Here is an 18,960-nt window from a genome sequence, read left to right as displayed (position 1 = left end):
CACCCAACCTTGTGGCTAAAAGCTTACACTTCCACATATGTGGGGGAAAGGGGAGCAGAGACTTGGAGGAGTAAATTGCCAGAAATATTTCTTCCTGGAGCTTTCAAGAAAAGCCTCTCTGACTTGCCCCTTTGATCTGCCAGAACTGAGACAATAAAACTTCCTGGCACAGGGAGAAAGGTCTCTTTGGCCGATTCGAACTGGAAGCTGAAGTTGCTGAGAGCTGGCTCCTGGCAGATGGTGGCTGTTAGCTCTGTGGAGGCTGGAGGCTTGAACCATGGAAGGTGTGAGGACTGCTCAGTGAGCTGAAACTTTCTAAGACAGAACATTTCAGTTAGACATTTACAAAGGGAGGGACAGAGGAATTGCTTTTTTTTACCCCTTTCTTTTTGTGTTCCTTTGCGTGCTTTGGTGTTGTGCTTAAAAGTTTGAATGTGAAATTGTTTTCTTTAATAAATGCTTTTTAAAATTCTTAAATACTGGCAAGTGTTCTCTGTACCACACAGACTCCCACTATTCAACCACACTGTCTCAGAGTCTCTCTACACGAGACATCTGGAGATACAATGTTGGCCGGGAGGCATAGTTTAAAAATACAGATCCAGCGGCAGGGCAAAGGTTTTGCTATACACTGGAGCTGTGTGAAGGGACTATGAAATGCCGGAAGGGAAACTTCAGCCCATTATAACCTCTCCATGTCCACACTTGCTAGGAGCTGATAACACTATGGCGTGGAAAGAATGTAGTATATTGGGAAAGCTTTTGGAGTGTAAGGCTTATATTCTGGCTACTTTGAAAAATGAGAGAAAATCGATCTATTCTATACAATATGTACATATTGTACATATCAATTGTGATGCTACAGGGTTTTGTGCTAGCACTTTCCCATTTGGTTTGGCTTTCAAAAGCAAGACCTGTAAATAATGCAAAAAGGTTAATCCTTAGTGCCCTGGTGCAGGTTGAGTGGCTTGATGATGGAGTATGTGTGTGTTTGGGGGGGGGGAGTGACTGCTGTGTTCATGGTGACTTCATCCTTCTGAGCATGTGAGGTGGGCAGGGGAGTGAAACGGTTCTGCTCTTGGCTGCCAAACATGCTAAATTCCTCCACGGATCTCCTAAGTCCATTCAGGGTAGGGTTGCCAGGTCTCCTTACTCTCCTGGTGAGAGAGGGGGCCTGGCACTTACTTTGGTCAATCCCCTCTTGCATGTGCTTTGGGCCACTGTGAAGTGCGGGAGCATTAGTAGGTTACAGGCCACCTTGAACTATGGTTAAGTGTAGAATGTATCCCTGTGTTTCAGTTTATACCACAAAAATGTGCATAAACTTCTTTTAACTTTAAGAACACCTAAGCATATGTTTTCATCTATTTTTATAAAATTGTTTTCTGAACCAGAGTTGAACAATGTAGCATTTTGTCAATACATTATATCTGATGTTTATTTCAGATTTCAGTTTAGTTTCACCTCACAACCCCTCACTTTAATTTAGTTTCCTGGATTAGTCCAATTTCCTTATGCATGATATACAGCATCGAGTTCCCAGTCAACCTGTGCTATGAAAAGAGGATTTATGAATAATGAAGAAGCTTATGTGGCTTAGAGGAAAATGTAATGGGTAAGATAAAAGACAAGTAGAGGGCATTGAGATACAAGCTAAGAAAAAAGGTGAGGAAGAATGATGAAACAAATGTATGATTCCTGGGGTCAGGTGACAGGAGAGGATGGAATTTTAGACCTACAAACAGGCTCAGTGTCACTGCTATGCAGACAATGAGCCAAAAGCCAAGTATATGATTGAGCTATAGTCATGTGGAATTACACGTGATGGTGGTAGATCTGTGTCAATGAACATGAGTTGCTGCCAAGTATCAGTGTATCACTTGTGGAGGGCAGAGGACAGAAGGGATGTGCTTAGGAATCTCCAGGTTCACTGACAATACAGCTTAAAAATCCCATGGCTGTAGATTGTTGGGTTTTTGAAGCGTTGCATTTTCTTGTGTTTGTTTGTTTGTTTGTTTGTTTGTTTGTTTACAGCCCATCTTTCTCACTGAGATTCAAGGTGGATTACACAGTGTATGTCAATCTGATTAGCAACTGAGATATTCAAGAAAATACAATCTACAATAAACTAGGACATAGGGTATGCATTGTAGAAATTATTTATTTATTTATTTATTCAATTTATATACCGCCCATCCCCAGGGGCTCTGGGCGGTGAACAGTTAAAATTGATAAAAACAAAAACTAAAATCAATATACAAATAATAAAACAAATTAACAAGGTGCAGTGGTGGGGAGAACCTTCCCCACCCCAAAGGTGGGAGGCCGACATGGCACCGCCCCCTTCAATCACCAAACGCCTGGCGGAACAGCTCTGTCTTACAGGCCCGGCGGAACGATAATATGTCCTGCTGGGCCCAGGTTTCCATTGACAGAGCGTTCCACCAGGCTGGGGCCAGGACTGAAAAGAAATCTGAAAAGAAGCATAAATTCTAGTACAGGGAGGCAGAGATGGGCCTTGCTGAAACAAAACTTAAGTACTTTGACATGGTTTGACACTGTTACGGTTATGCCAATAAAGGTTCTGTCTTGTCTTGTCTTGTCTTGTCTTGACATGGGTTATTAAATGATGAAGAAATTACCCAGTGTGAGCATATCTACATCAATAGACAGTACTTGGAAATATCATCTACAGTCCCTGTCCCTTTCCCAAAGCATCTCTCTGAACCTTTTCCTTAAGGCACTACCTGATTGAGTAAAAAAGCCCTGAATAATTCAGTTTTGCATCGTTTGTGGAAAGCCAAGAGAGTGGGAACTTTCCTGACCTCTTCAGGCAAGCCATTCCATAAGATAGGGAGCCACCACAGAGAAATCACGTGTACAGGCAGCTTTTAATTTTGCCCATTTGTTTGTAGGGTGGTATCTGCAGAAGTGTTTGTTCAGATGAGCGAAGCTGTCGTAGAGAAGCATAGAAGGAGAGGTGGTCCTGCAGATGTGAGGGGCCTAGGCCATGGAGGGCTTTGCATGTGATGGTCAGAACCTTGAATTGAGCCTGGTAACTGATGGGTAGCCAATAGAGTAACTGCAGAATGGAAGTAATATGCATGCTCTGCCTTCTTTGTGACAATAATCAAGTCACATGTACTAGCTGGAGTTTCCAATCTGACTTTGAGGAGAAACCTATGAAGAGCGCATTACAATGCGCTCAGTGTTACCATGGTATGAATCCAGGTGGCCCAACTGGCTGTGTCAAGGTAGGGGGCCATCTTCCAAGCTAGTCTGAGTTGGGAAAGGCCTTTTTTGCAGCTGAATTTACTTGCTTCTCTAGCAGCAGTGCTGAGTCTTGAGTCTGCAGCTGAGTCAACGCAGCTGAGTCAACTGCAGCTGAGTCAACTGAACCCCATCAAAAGTGGGAAGCGCAATATTCTTCAAGATCTCCAGCTTCTCAACCAGCATCAGTTTCATCTTGTCTTGGTTCAGTTTCAATTTCTTTGCTTTCAGTATCTTCATTGTATCATCAGGGGATTTGAATAGTGAGATACAGAGCTGGGTATCATCTGCATGCTAATGTTCTCCAAATATCTGGAGAAAATCCTAGAGCACCACATGATACCATGACATCACTTTTAAGTACAAAGTAAGATTGCAGCATCGTGCAACACCAGTTTCTGTAGTTTCCTTCCCCCCTATCTTCCCTTAAACCGATTTTTTTACATTTCATCTTGTCTCTGTGTTGTTTTACAATACTAGCTTTTACAAGGAATGGAAGCATTTATATAGTACTCTCAGTCTGTGGCAGCTATCCTGCATGCTTTTGGGAGGACACAAGCAAAAGGCTTGTGCCCTCCAAAACAAAACTATCCTGCAGGAATGCAATGAGGAAGGAATGCAGTCCCACTATCCATATTGATGGATATAGAATTGAAGAAAAGGATTTTATATATTACTTTTATACAACACATATATGCCTTGCACTTTCTTCCTATGCTCAGGAGCCAATGTAGTACTTGTAATACAACCTGTAAGAATATGACACTGGAAACAAGAAGACTTGAAACTGTGTAAGAACTGATATACTGCTTTTAGAGATGCACTTATAAAATATTATGCATATGTTATATTATTCTATAAGATTCCAAAAGAAATCAGTACCAGAGAGCCTTTTGTAGAAAACTGATTTGATGCAGCAAGCTGGTTTTGGCCACCTGTGGCCTACTTTCCTTAAGGCAGAGAAGGAACTGGAGGAAAGGACACAGAGAAAATAAAACATCCCTTCTTACCAGCAGAATTCAGTTATCAGAGGGTATCAAGGTTGCTAGATCGAGACGCATTGGCGCTATTGAAAGTATTATGCCCAGAAGAAAGTGGGTGAGAGGTTAGCCTATGTCCTTCTGAATTGAGGACAAGATAAGGGGTTTGCAGGATTTGGAATTCTCCCCAGAAGAAGAGCCAACCCAGAATTGCATCTTCAAATCAGAACTAACCCTAGATACCTTATGAGCCAATAAGATAGCAAATATTAGAATATTGTAATATTGTTATGATTATCTGAAAGTATTAATTACTCTACACTTCTATTGTAAGGGGTTGAGCTTTTTACACACAAGGAGACCGTCTACTTCTGTGTAAGGGAAGAGGCTCATCCCCCAGGTTAATAACCATCTGTTTTGCTTCAATTCAAGAAGGACTCCTGGATTTTTTTTTAATTTTTATTGTGGTTGGTTGGGAAAAAGAGAACGAACCACAGAGGCACAAGTCTGTGCACAACAATATCAATTTGTAGTACCCGCTTGACAGAAGGTACAAGCAAAATGTCTGCCACTAGGCCAGAGGAAGGAATTGCAAGCAAGTATGCCCCACATAAAATCAAGAAAATCAAGCCTGCAATAGGGTGCAATATTTGGCAGAAAATGGGAATGCTGTGCACAGAAACACCTGACGGAATGATTCCCTTAGATGGGGATATTGTTGGAAGTCTGTGTTGAATGAATCACTCTGTCTTTGTTCATGTCTCTCTTATTGCCCTCGATTTATGAAAAAGGTACTCTAATAAAATAGCAATTATAATTTCCAGAGAATAAAGATAATTTCTATGGGGACATGGGAAATTTGAGATCAACTGTTGGGCTTCTGGTGTAATTGTCAACTTGACAAATTCGGCATATAAGTTATGTACCACTGGTGACACCACGTGATACATTGTGATAAGAAACATGGTAATATGTTTAAATCAAACAACAGTCTTTTGATTCTGGCTGTGGCGTGACATCATACATTTCAAGACCAGATAATTTCATTTTATTAATTAGAGCTGTACAGTTTATCTAAGGTCACAATTTTAGTGAATCACACATATTATTTTAATCGTATTCAACGTGTCATTTAATTTCATTGCTTTTAGCTATTGCAAAAAAGGAAAAAACTTACATAATTAAAATAAAGCTCATAGGCAGCTATGCTGATCTGCAGAATAATCTTAAAACAAAAATATATTATTAGGATCAACCAAAATATCCAACTGTGTGCAAATTCCCTTGATTAAGATGGATATTTAAAAAGAGGGTAGAAGGAAGAAAAAACATATTTGTTTGTTAGATATATAAACCGTACAATAAGCACTATAGTTGTTAAATTATCTATATCAAAAACGGGTCAGCCGATGCTCGGATCTGTGCCCTATGCGCGCCTTTGCTCCCGAGCTGTAATCTCAATAAAGTTGTGGCCTCTTTACCTCCAGCACTGTGTCTGTGTGTTTCTTGTCGCCGTGTCCCCTCCCCGCTCTCCTCCCCCCATTTAGCACTTGCCTGCAAATAATGGCTCCCAGACTCACCTGGGGGCCTGAGTTGCGGGCGATGCGGGGGGAGGCAAGCGGGGAAGCAGCATGGTGGTCGCCATGTTGGGGAGGGGTGGGGAGTGTCCAGGGGCCAGGTAACACCGCCCAGGTACATCTGGCGCAGGCCCCTGGTCAGAGGGCTCTTCCCCACCCCTCAGCACTTGGCCCGTGGCGGCATCCCGCCCAGCCCTCCCTTTTGTCACAACTTCGGACTGCGCAGGCTGTGGATTGGGGCATTGGGCACCGATCCGTTTGGGGGAAAACAGGGCCCTCAGGCTCAGTTTCCCTATTATGGGGATCCCCATAAGGGGTCTGGGGAGTGAGGAATGGCCGGTGCATGCCCAGACGGGGGCTGTCAGTCCGCCTCACTCCCAGGTGACAGGGGATGATCCACACAGGGGTGTACACCCACCTGGCATCCCACTGACTGTCATCCCATGGTTCCCCCCCTCAGCAGGGGTCTGAGGGGGCATGTGGTTCATCAGCTTGGCAGGCGGGTCAGCCGATGCTCAGATCTGTGCCCTATGCGCGCCTTTGCTCCCGAGCTGTAATCTCAATAAAGTTGTGGCCTCTTTACCTCCAGCACTGTGTCTGTGTGTTTCTTGTCGCCGTGTCCCCTCCCCGCTCTCCTCCCCCCATTTAGCACTCGCCTGCAAATATAAACCGTACAATAAGCACTATAGTTGTTAAATTATCTATATCAAAAACATACATAAAAACAAGCTTAGAACCTGCTGGGGGGGATCTGCCAGGGGAGATGGGTATTATTCTATTGGCTTGAAATTGTCAAGTTTTAACTGGGATTTGTAAGCTACCTTGAATCACAAGTAAAGGCATGATGGGTGGATGGATGGATGGATAGAACAGCTTACAAGCAAAATTAAGGTGGCTAAAATAGTATTAATTTTTAAAAGCCCCAATTCTAGAAATAGACCATTATGATAGCTTTAAATAGCAAGTGGGGGCATCGAAAGCATATGTCACACCTTGAAAAATGGCCATAGCTTGCATATCATCCATTACAATTAAAGGTCCTATTCTTAAATCCTATTCTTAAGTCCCCTGATAAAAATCTTGTACAGGACATGAAACAGACTAAATTAGGTTAAGTGGTACTCAACTACATGATATTTGTTTTGGTATCATTAAACCAGAATTACTACAAACCACAAAAACAAATACCAAGGCGCTTTTACAAAATTATTTTACTCTGCCCAAAAGCAAAAGTAATACCTCATTAAACAGAAGACACTCCTCAAGATATTTTAGCTATAAAGGAACACTATGGAAAACCATTACGTTGGTTCAAGCTTCTGCTAATCAAAGACATCATCCTGCATTAAAACTCAACCAGCTTGCTCCAGGGTACATTTTCCCCACATTCCCATCAAATTTTTGAAGTTGTAACATAAATCAATATTAAATTATAATGTAATTGTCCCTTTGGGGGATTAGAAGGATTAACAAATGTTAGACCGATGTTATCAAAAGAGGACTGTCAACCAAAGCACTCCTTTATTCTCTGCGTCATCTTGCTCTGACACACTCCGCTGCCTGCCCTTCCTAATTATCCTTCCTTATCCCTTGCCAGCCTCATTTTCCTACTTCTTCCCTCACCATCCCCCCTTTAAGGAATGTTTGTGGGTGGGTTCTAGAAACTTAGTTGTGGGTGGGATACATTTGGATATAGCAAGTGCTTACTCTAAGAAATATTGTTGTTCAATGCATTTTTGATTTATCTCTCTCACACACATAATGTTTTCCTGTCTCTTTTGTAGTCAATAAAATCCACATTATTATAGAAACATCTCCTATTTTCTGAAAAATAAGGCTTAAAAGGTCCCTCCCAATACCAGGCTTAAGGGGAAAGCATCTGAGAATGGAACCTACATGTACAGCCACTGTTTATTGTGTAATGGTTCCTTGAGAAAAAGTGTGTGGTTCTCAACATTCTGTAAGACTGGTCAATAGGGGTGTGCACTAAAACAAATTCCATTTCAGTTGCAGCTCAGGAGTTTCTGAAAGAACTATGTTGTTGTTTTTTCTGGACAGAGAGTTGCCGGCTTGAATCTAATTCATTTGGCTTTTTTGGTATGTGTTTCAGCCCCATTCTTTGCAATGGCCATTTTCACACGTGCCCCGGGAGATTGCACAAACTCACAGCATGAAGCATCTTCCTAGCACGATCTCCCGGCACGATCCCCTTTAATGACCCAATGACATCAGAAAAAGCACCATTAAATGGGATCCTGCCAGGAAATCACGCTAGGAAGATGCTTTTATGCTGTGAGTTTCATGCGATCTTCCGGGTGCGTGGCCGTGTGAAAACAGCCAGTTGGGCTTCAAGGTTCTTGAGGCAGCTGTTTTTGTACTTTACAGCACCAAAAATCATAGAACACACTCCTCCCTTTAAACCATCAATCCACCATTTTTTTCCTCAGTTACACTACACACAACAACAACAACAACAACAACAACAACAACAACAGACCCTGAAGAAGGCAAGTGATGGCAGGTGTACACTATGGTGGAAAACTAGAGCTGCCAGGTCCACTGGTGGGGGTGGGGGATCCCCCGCTCCAAGCCTCTGCCTCCAACTACCTCTCATGTGGCTGGCAGGAGAAGGAGTCCTATGGAATAGGCCTGAGAGGCAAAAAAAACCTCCTGAGTCAGCGTGCAGCAGGTACGCTTCCACCAGCTATGACAATTTCACTTCCGCAAGTGACATCAGCATGCTCTGACAGGTGCACACACATGCTATATGCATGTGTGAGAAGATCATAAAGGTCTTCTTACCCAAGAGGGTAAGGGGGCCTGGCAACCCTATGAGAAACTGGCTGGCAAAGAGGTAGCAGGGCGACAGCAGTATTCAAAACAATTCTGCTTTATATCCATTTCTTTCTTTTTCTATAGTACCAATAAATTATTACCTTTGTAATGCTGTTGCCTATTGGTGCCATGTTTCCTTGTGCTTTGCAGTTTTGTTCCAATAATGAGGAGATGTTCTCACATTAATTTCCACCAGTCTCCATCACCCAAGTGCAGGCAGGCAGACAGGCTGTATGATTTTCTGACCCCACCCCTTAATACAGGCTTGCCCAATCCTGGCTGTTTTGGCCCCGATCCAGTCTGTTTCATCCCCAAACCTGGCCATTTTGGTCCCTAAATGGGCCCAAAATGGCCAGAATGGCCCTGAAATGCCCGGATCAGAGCCAAACCAGCCTGGACCAGGCCGCTGACGGGCGGGGGAACCCAAAATGGCTGAAACAGCCCAGATTGGGGCTGAAACAAGTTGGTGGTGGCCCGATCCAGGCTGTTTTGGGTCCAATCCCGGCCCCAAAAGGCCAAAATAGGTCATTTTAAAAATACTCACATGACACCAGTCACATGGGTATTTTAAAGTGCTACTGGAACACTGTTCTGGGGCATTCCGGCTCAAAAAAAGCCCTGCTCTATAATATTGTTTACAAAGAACTTTTTACTTCTCATGTTCTTCACATCTGAATGTAAGTGGATTTTAAAACAACAAAGAGGTGATACTTCAGGAAGCCATATTTGTTTGTATAATGGCATATATGTATTTGAATCAGTACTCAATGTTCTATAACCCTTACTGGTATAAGTGCAAATTCTTAGTTTCTCTCTGTCTTACTGCAAGAGCTTGGGTGGTGGGTCACAGAGCCAATGCCCACTGCTACCACGGAATGCTACTGACAGGAGTGGGAAATGTGGTGCTTTTACTGGAGGGTGTCAGGAATCAGTGATAGAAATATACTACTCTTTTCAACATTGTTCAGCGGTGGCAGCTTGAGAACTAATGCCCAATAAATTATGGCTGCAATCCAAAAAAGACTATATTCCCTCCACTGCAGATTATGATTGGTCAGAAAAAAATGATTCATTTGCACCACTACATATCCACAAGCAGTCCTGTATACATGAAGTGGCTTATTTGTCCATGCAAACCTTCTTTGGAATAGACTTTTTCTGCCTTGTATTGCTGAAGAAATTCAGGTTATTTGCATAAATTTAATAGTCTTCCTCCAAGTTTCATAGAATCATAGGGTTGGAAGGTACCTCTAGGGTCATCTTGTCCAACCTCTGCACAACGCAAGACATTCACAGTTACCTCCCCCCACCACCCACACACACACCCAGTAACCCTTACTGCATGCCCAGAAGATGGCAAAACACCATCAGGATCCCTAGCCAAACTGACTTGGGGAAAATTGCTACCTCACCTCAAGGTTGCGATTGGCCTTATCCTGGGCATGTAAGAAGGGGACAAGAGAACTAAGTACTGATGTAACCCTTCCTGCCCTCCTTCTCATGATCTGCCTAGGTTCACAAAATCAGCATTGCTGTCAGATGGCCATCTAGCCTCTGCTTTAAAACCTCCAAAGAAGACGAGCCTACCACCTCCCAAGGAAGTGTATTCCACTAAGGGACCACTCTAACTGTCAGGAAGTTCTTCCTAATGTTTAGCTGAAAATTCTTGATTTAATTTTACCTTATTCATTCTGGTCTAACCTTCTGGGTCAGTGAAAAACAACTCAACACTATTCTCTGTATGACAGCCCTTCAAGTACTTGAAGATGGTTATCATATCACCTGTCAGTCATCTCCTCTCCAAGCTAAACATAGAGAGCTCCTTCAACCTTTCTTCATAGGACTTGGTCTCCAGACCCCTCACTATCTTCATTGCCCTCCTCTGGACAGTTTCCAGCTTGTCTATATCCTTCTGAAATTGTGGTGCTCAAAACTGAACACAATACTCTAGGTGAGGTTAAACAGAGCAGAGTAAAGCGATACCATCACTTCGTGTGATCTGGACACTATGCTTCTGTTGATACAGCCCAAAATTGCATTTGCCTTTTTAGCTACCACATCACACTGCTGATTCATGTTCCGTGTATGGTCTAATAAGACCCCTAGATCCTTTTCATACATACTACTGCCAGAATGAGTCTCCCCCATCCTATAATTATGCATTTGATTTTTCCTACCTAAGTGCAGAACTTTGTATTTATCTCTGTTGAAATTCATTTTATTTGTTTTAGCCCAGTGTTCCAGCCTGTCAACATTATCCTGGATCCATCTCTGGATAGTTACTAAGATTTATAGAGAATATATATGAGCTTTACCTATGATAATAGGGACAAATAATAGAATAGAGTTAATGATAAGAAATAAAGAGGTTATAGTGTTGTTGGGGGGTCTTAAAAGAAAAGGGGGAGGGGGAAGGGTGGGGACATATATATATATATATATATATATATATATATATATATATATATATATATATATATATATATATATATATATATATATATATATATATATATATATATATATATATATATATATAAAAGGGGTATATACAGTTATATTATGGATTATGGATTATGTATGTCAACCTACCCAATAAAACCTTTATTCAAAAAAAAAAAAAACATTATCCTGTATCCTAACTCAGTCTTCTACCATATTTGCTACCCCTCTCAATTTAATATCATCTGCAAATTTAATAAGCATTCCCTCTGTTCCTTCATCCGAATCATTTATAAAAATGTGGAACAGAACAGGTCCCAGGACCGATCCCTGAGGCACACCACTTGTCACTCTTCTCCAAGAGGATGAGGAACCATTAACAAACTAACAGTAATAGGATCCAAACCACACTTTACCAACCTGTCAACAATGATATTATGTGGAACCTTATCAAAAGCCTTACTGAAATCGAGATAAACTATGTCTACAGCATTCCTTTGATCCAGCAAGGTAGTAACTTTATACCAACTTTCCAATTTGTACAAAACTGGAACTGAAACAGGAATTTTGGTATAATTAATTTAGTTTAATGAGCTGTTGATAAGATTTTTTTGTTGCAATTTCTTACAGAAGCTGACCTAAGCAATCTAGAGAGCATGTTGAATCTCTTAGATGATGAGATCCATAATTCCAGAAGGAGAAGGAGATATCCAAGGCATGCAGCTGATGATGATTACAACATTGAAGTTCTGCTTGGTGTTGATGACTCCGTTGTACAGTTCCATGGGAAAGAACATGTTCAGAAGTATCTTCTCACACTAATGAACATTGTGAGTAATCTGTCAGTGTTTCAGATCAGATCAGAAACCAATTTGCCTTCTTAAATCATACCTCAAAATAAACATCAAGTTTCAGAAATATAGTAATAATAAGGAAAAATTAATAAGGTTAGTTGCATGTTTAAGGTAAATCTAGTTTTTATGTACTTTCTAGATTGGGGTATGTGCATGAATGTCATGGTGTGTCTTCAGCCTTCTCCTTTCTTCCAGCATTGGAATTAGCTGAATTGGAGCAGGATAGGAACAGAAGGTACTCTCTAAGCTGTGTCTATTAGGTTACCTCACTGGCATTAGCCCTGTGGCACAAAGTGGTAAGCTGCAGTACTGCAGTCCAAGCTCTGCTCATGACCTGAGTTCGATCCTGGTGGAAGTCAGGCTCAAGGTTGACTCAGACTTCCATCCTTCCAAGATCAGTAAAATGAGTACCCAGTTTCCTGGGGGTAAAGTGTAGATGATGGGAAGGCAATGGCAAACCACCCCGTAACAAAAAGTCTGCCAAGAAAATGTTGTGATGCGATATCCCTCCATGGATCAGTACTCAGTGCTTTACCTTTTACTGCTGGCATTAAGGAAGGAAAGAAAATTTGAAAATCTTTCCTGAAAATTCTCTAGAAAGGCATAGCTTTTTTACTCTTTAAAGAGTATCCCCAGTCACTTCAGTAGACGGGCATATGTGGGCCCATAAAGCCGATTCAATTAAAATAATCTAACGGTACAGTGTATTTCACAACAACTGATTGAATGAATTATTAGAATGTCCTCCCTGAGTTTTCTTTGTTTACATTTTGGTGTTCCAATACACTTAGATTTTTTAGAACCCCAGAACTAAAGTAGAGCTAGGGCTGCATCCCATGCTTAAAGTACTGCTTACTGAACAGGTAGTTGACAGGAATGTCTTGAACAGACAAAAGCTAAGGTGGATTCAGCATTATGGTCACTATTATTGAGAATGGCTGTGTGTGTGAGAGAGAGAGATCCTATGCATATGTGTGTAAGGGCAGATGGGAACAGAAAAAGAGATTGGATAGGGTAGAAAGACAACAGGAAAGGAAGAAGTACAGAGAGGATGGATGTGTGTGTGAGAGGGAACATATTTTGTAGTTTTCACCTGTCCATTATTACAGTATATTTGGTGGAAATTAGTATGGTTCTTTCGGCTATTAAAAATAGAACACCAACTTTTATTCTGAAGTACAGAACTATTACTTGCTCCTGCTCTGAATTAATTTTTTTCTGGACTGACATGAGTTACTTTGCCTAGATTAATTTTTCAGAGCTCCAATTGCGGCAGTCACTTCTCTTTACAGATTTTAATAAGATGACCTAAACCCAGTCTTTCTGTCTTAGTATGTGAGGAATATTCATTCTCAGTATACTATAACATTAATGTGGGGGTTATTGTATGCAACCTGTAGATTGACAGAACCTAGATTTACACTGCAGTCTTATTCAGAGTTATTCCACTCTAATACACTGGAATCAATGAGTTAGACTGGAATAGCTCTACATAGGATTGTACTGGTAGAATAATATACAAAGACAACATACCTTGTTCAATAAAATGTTGACGCTTTCTCAATTCCATTTGTATATGACTGAGTTGTGAACTCTCATTTCGCTTGGTTGAAATGCAATACTGCATTCATGTTTCCCCTTAGTTCAAATCTTGGGCTGGAATTTTGTGACCACCTTTTATAGTCCTTGAGAATACTTAATACTGTGGCCTTGAAATGGAAAGAGTAGAAAAGTTAGTAACAATCAAAATATGTGTGCCTGTCCTCCTTTGACGGTTACAGGCACATTCCAAAAGTTCAAGTTTAAAAAGTCAATATCAGTCAATTATATAGGGAGGTTTTTATTTTATTTGTCAGTGACTTAAAAAGAAGCATGCAGATGAAACAGATGGTTTTCTACATTTTCAAGTTAAAGGAAGCCAAATAAATCTAACAACATTGTGGCAGACACACTGAAACAGATTTGGAAAGGCACCTTTATTTATCATGTCACTTAAATCTATTTTAAGATATAAAGTAATTGTAAGGAAGTCATAAAATATGTAGCTGTGGAATAAATTGATTCCTTTCCCCAGTGAGTTATCCAATACGTATGTTGATTGTTGATACATACAGCAAATCTTTAGCAATGTGTACCTGTAGATGGTTAAGAAAGTACAAAATGTGCTTCACCTACATCTGTACCTACTTCAGCTGGAAATTCTAATAGCTGTTATCACAATGGTCATTTTGTAAAAAAAAAAAAAAAAGTTTTATAATAGCATTGTTTGTCTTTGAAGTTGGAAGAAAAGCGGGGTCCTGATGGGTTTCTAGCTTGGGCTCAAGCTGTTGCATAGCCAAATTGTTTATTTTTAAAGAGGAGTAGTCAAAAATATTCTATCGTTCACTGATTGAACATGTTGTATAATGTCCTTTGCTATTTTTTACTTATCAAAATGCTGCAACAAGAGGTTGGAAGATTTCACTACAAAATCACCCTCATTCCAGGACAAGTAATTCTGGGGTCTTTGTGATTCAATATAGTCAGTGCCTCCTCTTCTGAGGTGGATCTCTAGTACTCTGAAAAAGGTTTTTTATATTTCACTGTGAGAGAATTATGGAGTCAGGGTCTTACTCTGCCCATCCCATTCAAAGTAGGGTCAATTGATATATTTGTTTCTGAGATGGCAAAGCCCAGATGTGGGATCTTTGACAACTCTTGCTTATAGTGAGAAGTGTTTGCATGGAAAACTACATAAAATATGGAAAAAGTTACCACATCAGAAATCAATTCTTTTGGTGAGGTAATTCTTCAGTTTTACATCTAAGCGGACAAAGACAATGCTATTTTATTTCCTGTTTCAAACCTTTGCCTCAAAATAAGGAAGGACCAACTTGACATTTCTTATAAAATTTAAATGAGAATCTTACATCAGCCCAATCTCAAACTCAATGGCTTATTCTTTATTCAATACATCTGTTTTATATTCTCAGACAAATAAATATCCATAGTAAAGTGAACAAGAAAGAGAGAGATTTGCCCAAAATGGCTTAACTGGATAGTCTGATTTTTATTTCTTATAATTGAGGTCACAGTCCCCAATGCAGTTTTTATCAGAGAAATGCCAGAAGTTTTTTTTCACCCACTGGGATGAAGCCAGCTTCAACCTCACTAATCTACAAGGATCACCGCAAAGTAAAACAGGCCACTTGTCATCTAGCTTTCAGCTTCAGACTATTTTGTCTCTGCCAGATTATCATGTTTCCATTAACATGCCAGTATTTCTCTCCGTAGCCTTCTTTTAAACTAGCCTAATGGACAAAATTCTGTATTACCTGGACATTCAAATGTTTTTTTCAAAAGATGCTGTTTAGAATGTTTTCAGTTGATTATTTTACCATTATCAAAATGTCTGCTGTTATGAAAGACAGGGTGCGTCTGAATGGTTGGGCTAGTATATTGCAAGGAGGCCTCTGGGGTGCAGTGCATCGCTGTTTTATCTATACACAAAGGCACTTTGCAACCTTCTGTGGCATTCCTGTCAGTGAGAGATGCATCACAAAGTGTTGCTGAGGGGACTGTAGAAATTGCGGACAGTGTAACAGTGTCTTCAATAGCAACTTTTTCTTTTTCTCCACAGGAGTACATAGCAATCATTTACTTATATGAGAGAAAGAAGGGGAATGAATTTGGGAATAAAAATTAGAGCAAGAGTAAAAACTATGCTTGTCTCTGGTAACTTGTTTGGAATCAAACACTCTACTGTTTACATAGCCAGGGTGCTTGTTCTTGGTCAGATTAAAGTGTGACAGTATGTTGGAAGAATGAGGTAGAATTTGGGAACGCCTTTTAAAAGAGTCAATAAATTGACTTACATTTGTCATGGTGAACATCCTTCCATCTCCCCCCTCCCACCGGCAGCATGACAAACCCTCACCCTGAGGAGTCAGACAATCTCATGTTATATTTTGGAGGCACTCCAAATGCGTCAAAAGTTTCGTGTGATGTCAAACTCAACACCCAATCCTTCCTGCATGTCAGGATAGAATAGGGTTTCAGTGAATACAAGGCAGGCCAAAATGTGTGGACACATGGCTTTTATTTTTTCTGAAATGGACATTGCTGCCAAAAAGAACTTATCTTGTGAGTGATTCATTTATTATAATATTTTATTATATAGATAGATAATAAATTAATAAATTAATGACTCACAAGATAAATGTTTCGCAGTAATGTCCATTTTGAAATTTGCCTTTAATAGGTAAATGCAGCAGAGAGAGAGAACAGATCCCTGAAAGTACAAAGGGCAGGAATGCCACATTTTAAAAAAATGACAGTTCCTTGAAAACTCAGAAAATTAATCTAAACTCAACTGCAGGAAACAAGATTATGATGGAAACAATTGGATGTTGTTGTAAACAGAACCATTGCTGGAAAATTAGTTTGACTTCTAATGCATTGGAGTTCTTCTAGTTCAGTGAAGAAATTGGTCACCTGGGCTCAGGAGCACATGGTCTGCAGCTGCTAGAGGAGGTAAGGGCTTTTTGCCTTTCTTGGCTGTGGTGGGTTAAGCTGAGAAGCTAAGGGTGGTCCTCTCTAGCTTTGGGGCTTTTTGTGTGTAGTTTTGTGTTGATTTGAGTGTAGTTTTGAGGCTGAGTGTGTTTGGGCTTGATTGTGTTTGAGGGTGAGTGTGTTTGTAAGGCTGCTGGGGGTTGCTGGAGTACAAGCCACACACCCCCCTTTGTGCTCACCTCCTGTGCTTAGCAGGAAGTGACCTTTTGCATTGAAAAGGCAACTGCTGGGCAGGGGCGCGAGCCCTTGGCGCGAGCCGAAGGGCAAGAGCTAAAGGGCTCTTGGCCTGTGGCTCTTAGCCGGGGGATCATAGCCGTTTTCTTTCCTCTTAGTGTGTTATTCCTAAAACAGAATAATGAAGTCAGAATGCCAGCAGGGGGTTGGGGGCTTTCCAGTGTATTGCACTGAGTGTCACATGTATGACTATCTGCCTTCTGGTCAGAAGTCCTGGATGTGTGCTCGCTGCAAGGAGCTCCTGGTTCTCAGGGAACGAGTACGTACCCTTGAGGCCAAGGTGGCTGACCTGGAGAAGCGGAGACAGTTAGATAGGCACGAGGACAAGATTCTCAGGGACAGGATAGATGTGTCCCACTCTAAAAATGGCAGCGTTCTTGTTGTCAAGGAGAATGAGGATCTTGTGGAATCAGGGCACTGTACTGAGGATAAGGGGAACATGCCCTCAGAAGGGACCTCTTCTTCAGTTGGTGAGCAGGTTTCCTTTCGCATCAAGGAATCATCCCTGGGTGGGGCGGGAGGGAGGCTCTTGGTAGTTGGTGATTCGATCCTTAGACAAGTAGATAGCTGGGTGGCACAACCGCGTTCTGACCGTATGGTGACTTGCCTGCCTGGTGCGAAGGTAGCGGACATTACGCGTGTTATAGATAGGCTGGTAGATAGTGCTGGGGAGGAGTCAGCGGTCGTGGTCCATGTTGGAACCAACGATGTTGGGAAATGCAGTCGTGAGGTCTTGGAACAAAAATTTAGGCTGTTAGGCAGGAGACTCAAGGCCAGGACCTCCAAGGTAGCCTTCTCAGAAGTGCTACCTGTTCCACGCGCAGGGCCAGAGAGACAAACGCAGATCAGGAGTCTCAATGCGTGGATGAGACGATGGTGTAGGGAGGAAGGGTTCAAGTTTGTTAGGCACTGGGATTCTTTTTGGGACAAGCGGGAGCTGTACAAGAGAGACGGTCTCCACTTGTCCCGAGAAGGAACCCGGCTGCTGGCACTTAAAATCAAAAAGGTGGCAGAGCAGTTTTTAAACTAAATGCTAGGGGAAAGCCGACAAGAGATAAAGTGTCTCTGGTTCAGGATGGTTCATCTCAGAGAGATGAAGGGCTAGGTATAACACTTCTACAGGGAGATAGATTAGAGTTGTCAACTGAGATGGAGACAAACAGTGCAGATGACCTAACTACGTCTCGAGGCAAAGTGTGCCGGGGAAGTTACAGGTGTTTATATACAAATGCTAGAAGTGTCCGAGGTAAAATTGGGGAGCTGGAATGTTTAGTGTTGGGCGAATCCATAGACATTGTGGGCATATCAGAAACTTGGTGGGATGAGGAAAATCAGTGGGACACGGTGATTCCTGGATATAAATTATATCGGAAGGATAGGGAGGGAAGGGTTGGTGGTGGGGTGGCTCTATATGTCAGAGAAGGTATACATTCCAGTAAGATTGAGAAGGTAACTGAATTAGATTCGCTTCTGGAAATGCTATGGGTTGAAATTATGGGCCCAAATGGAAACTTAACTGTGGGAGTTTGTTATCGCCCTCCAGATCAGAAAATAGAGGAGGATTATAAAATGATGACAGGATTAAAGATGGCTGCTAAACAAAAAAACTGTGTTGTAATGGGTGATTTTAACTACCCACACATTGACTGGGCCAATGGGTGTTCGAATCGGGGGAGAGAAAGTGAGTTTCTAGACTGTCTCAATGACTGTGCTATGGAACAGATGGTTACAGAACCTACTAGGGGAGAGGTGATCCTGGATTTGGTCCTCAGTAATGCTGAAGACCTGGTGAGAGATGTAAATGTGATTGCACCACTTGGGAACGGTGACCATAATGTTATTGAGTACAACATATGTATAAATAGGAAATTGCCTAATAAGACCAACACAGCCATGTTTAACTTCAAAAGGGGTAACTTTTCTGAGATGAGGGGGTACGTGAAGAAGAAACTGAAAGGGAAAGTAAAAAAGGTCAAAACACTTGGGGAATCTTGGAGACTATTTAAAACTACAATCCTGGAAGCTCAAATTAAATATATACCGCTGGTTAGGAAAGGCACAAATAGGTTTAGGAAAAGGCCAGCATGGTTAACAAGCAATGTAATAGAAGCTGTAAAAGGCAAAAAGGATTCTTTTAGGCAGTGGAAAACTAGTCGGAGTGAGGTTGATAAAAAGGAGCATAAGCTGTGGCAAAAAAAGTGCAAGTCTGTGATCAGA

General features: G+C 41.4%; 1 protein-coding gene across 1 annotated transcript in view; it reads left to right on the top strand.

The window, feature by feature from the left end:
- The window catches only part of ADAMTS2 (ADAM metallopeptidase with thrombospondin type 1 motif 2), a 361,463-nt gene that overhangs the window by 242,408 nt on the left and 100,095 nt on the right, over positions 1 to 18,960 (top strand). The window contains exon 4 of the mRNA XM_054976819.1: positions 11,735 to 11,934. Within this exon, the coding sequence (XP_054832794.1) occupies positions 11,735 to 11,934 (200 nt within the window). The remainder of the gene's footprint in view (positions 1 to 11,734; positions 11,935 to 18,960) is intronic.

This window comes from Eublepharis macularius, chromosome 4 (assembly GCF_028583425.1).
Source record: "Eublepharis macularius isolate TG4126 chromosome 4, MPM_Emac_v1.0, whole genome shotgun sequence".
Taxonomy (NCBI): Eukaryota; Metazoa; Chordata; class Lepidosauria; order Squamata; family Eublepharidae; genus Eublepharis; species Eublepharis macularius.
Note: the sequence above shows the minus strand (reverse complement) of the source record. Positions and strands in the feature narration are given on the sequence as shown.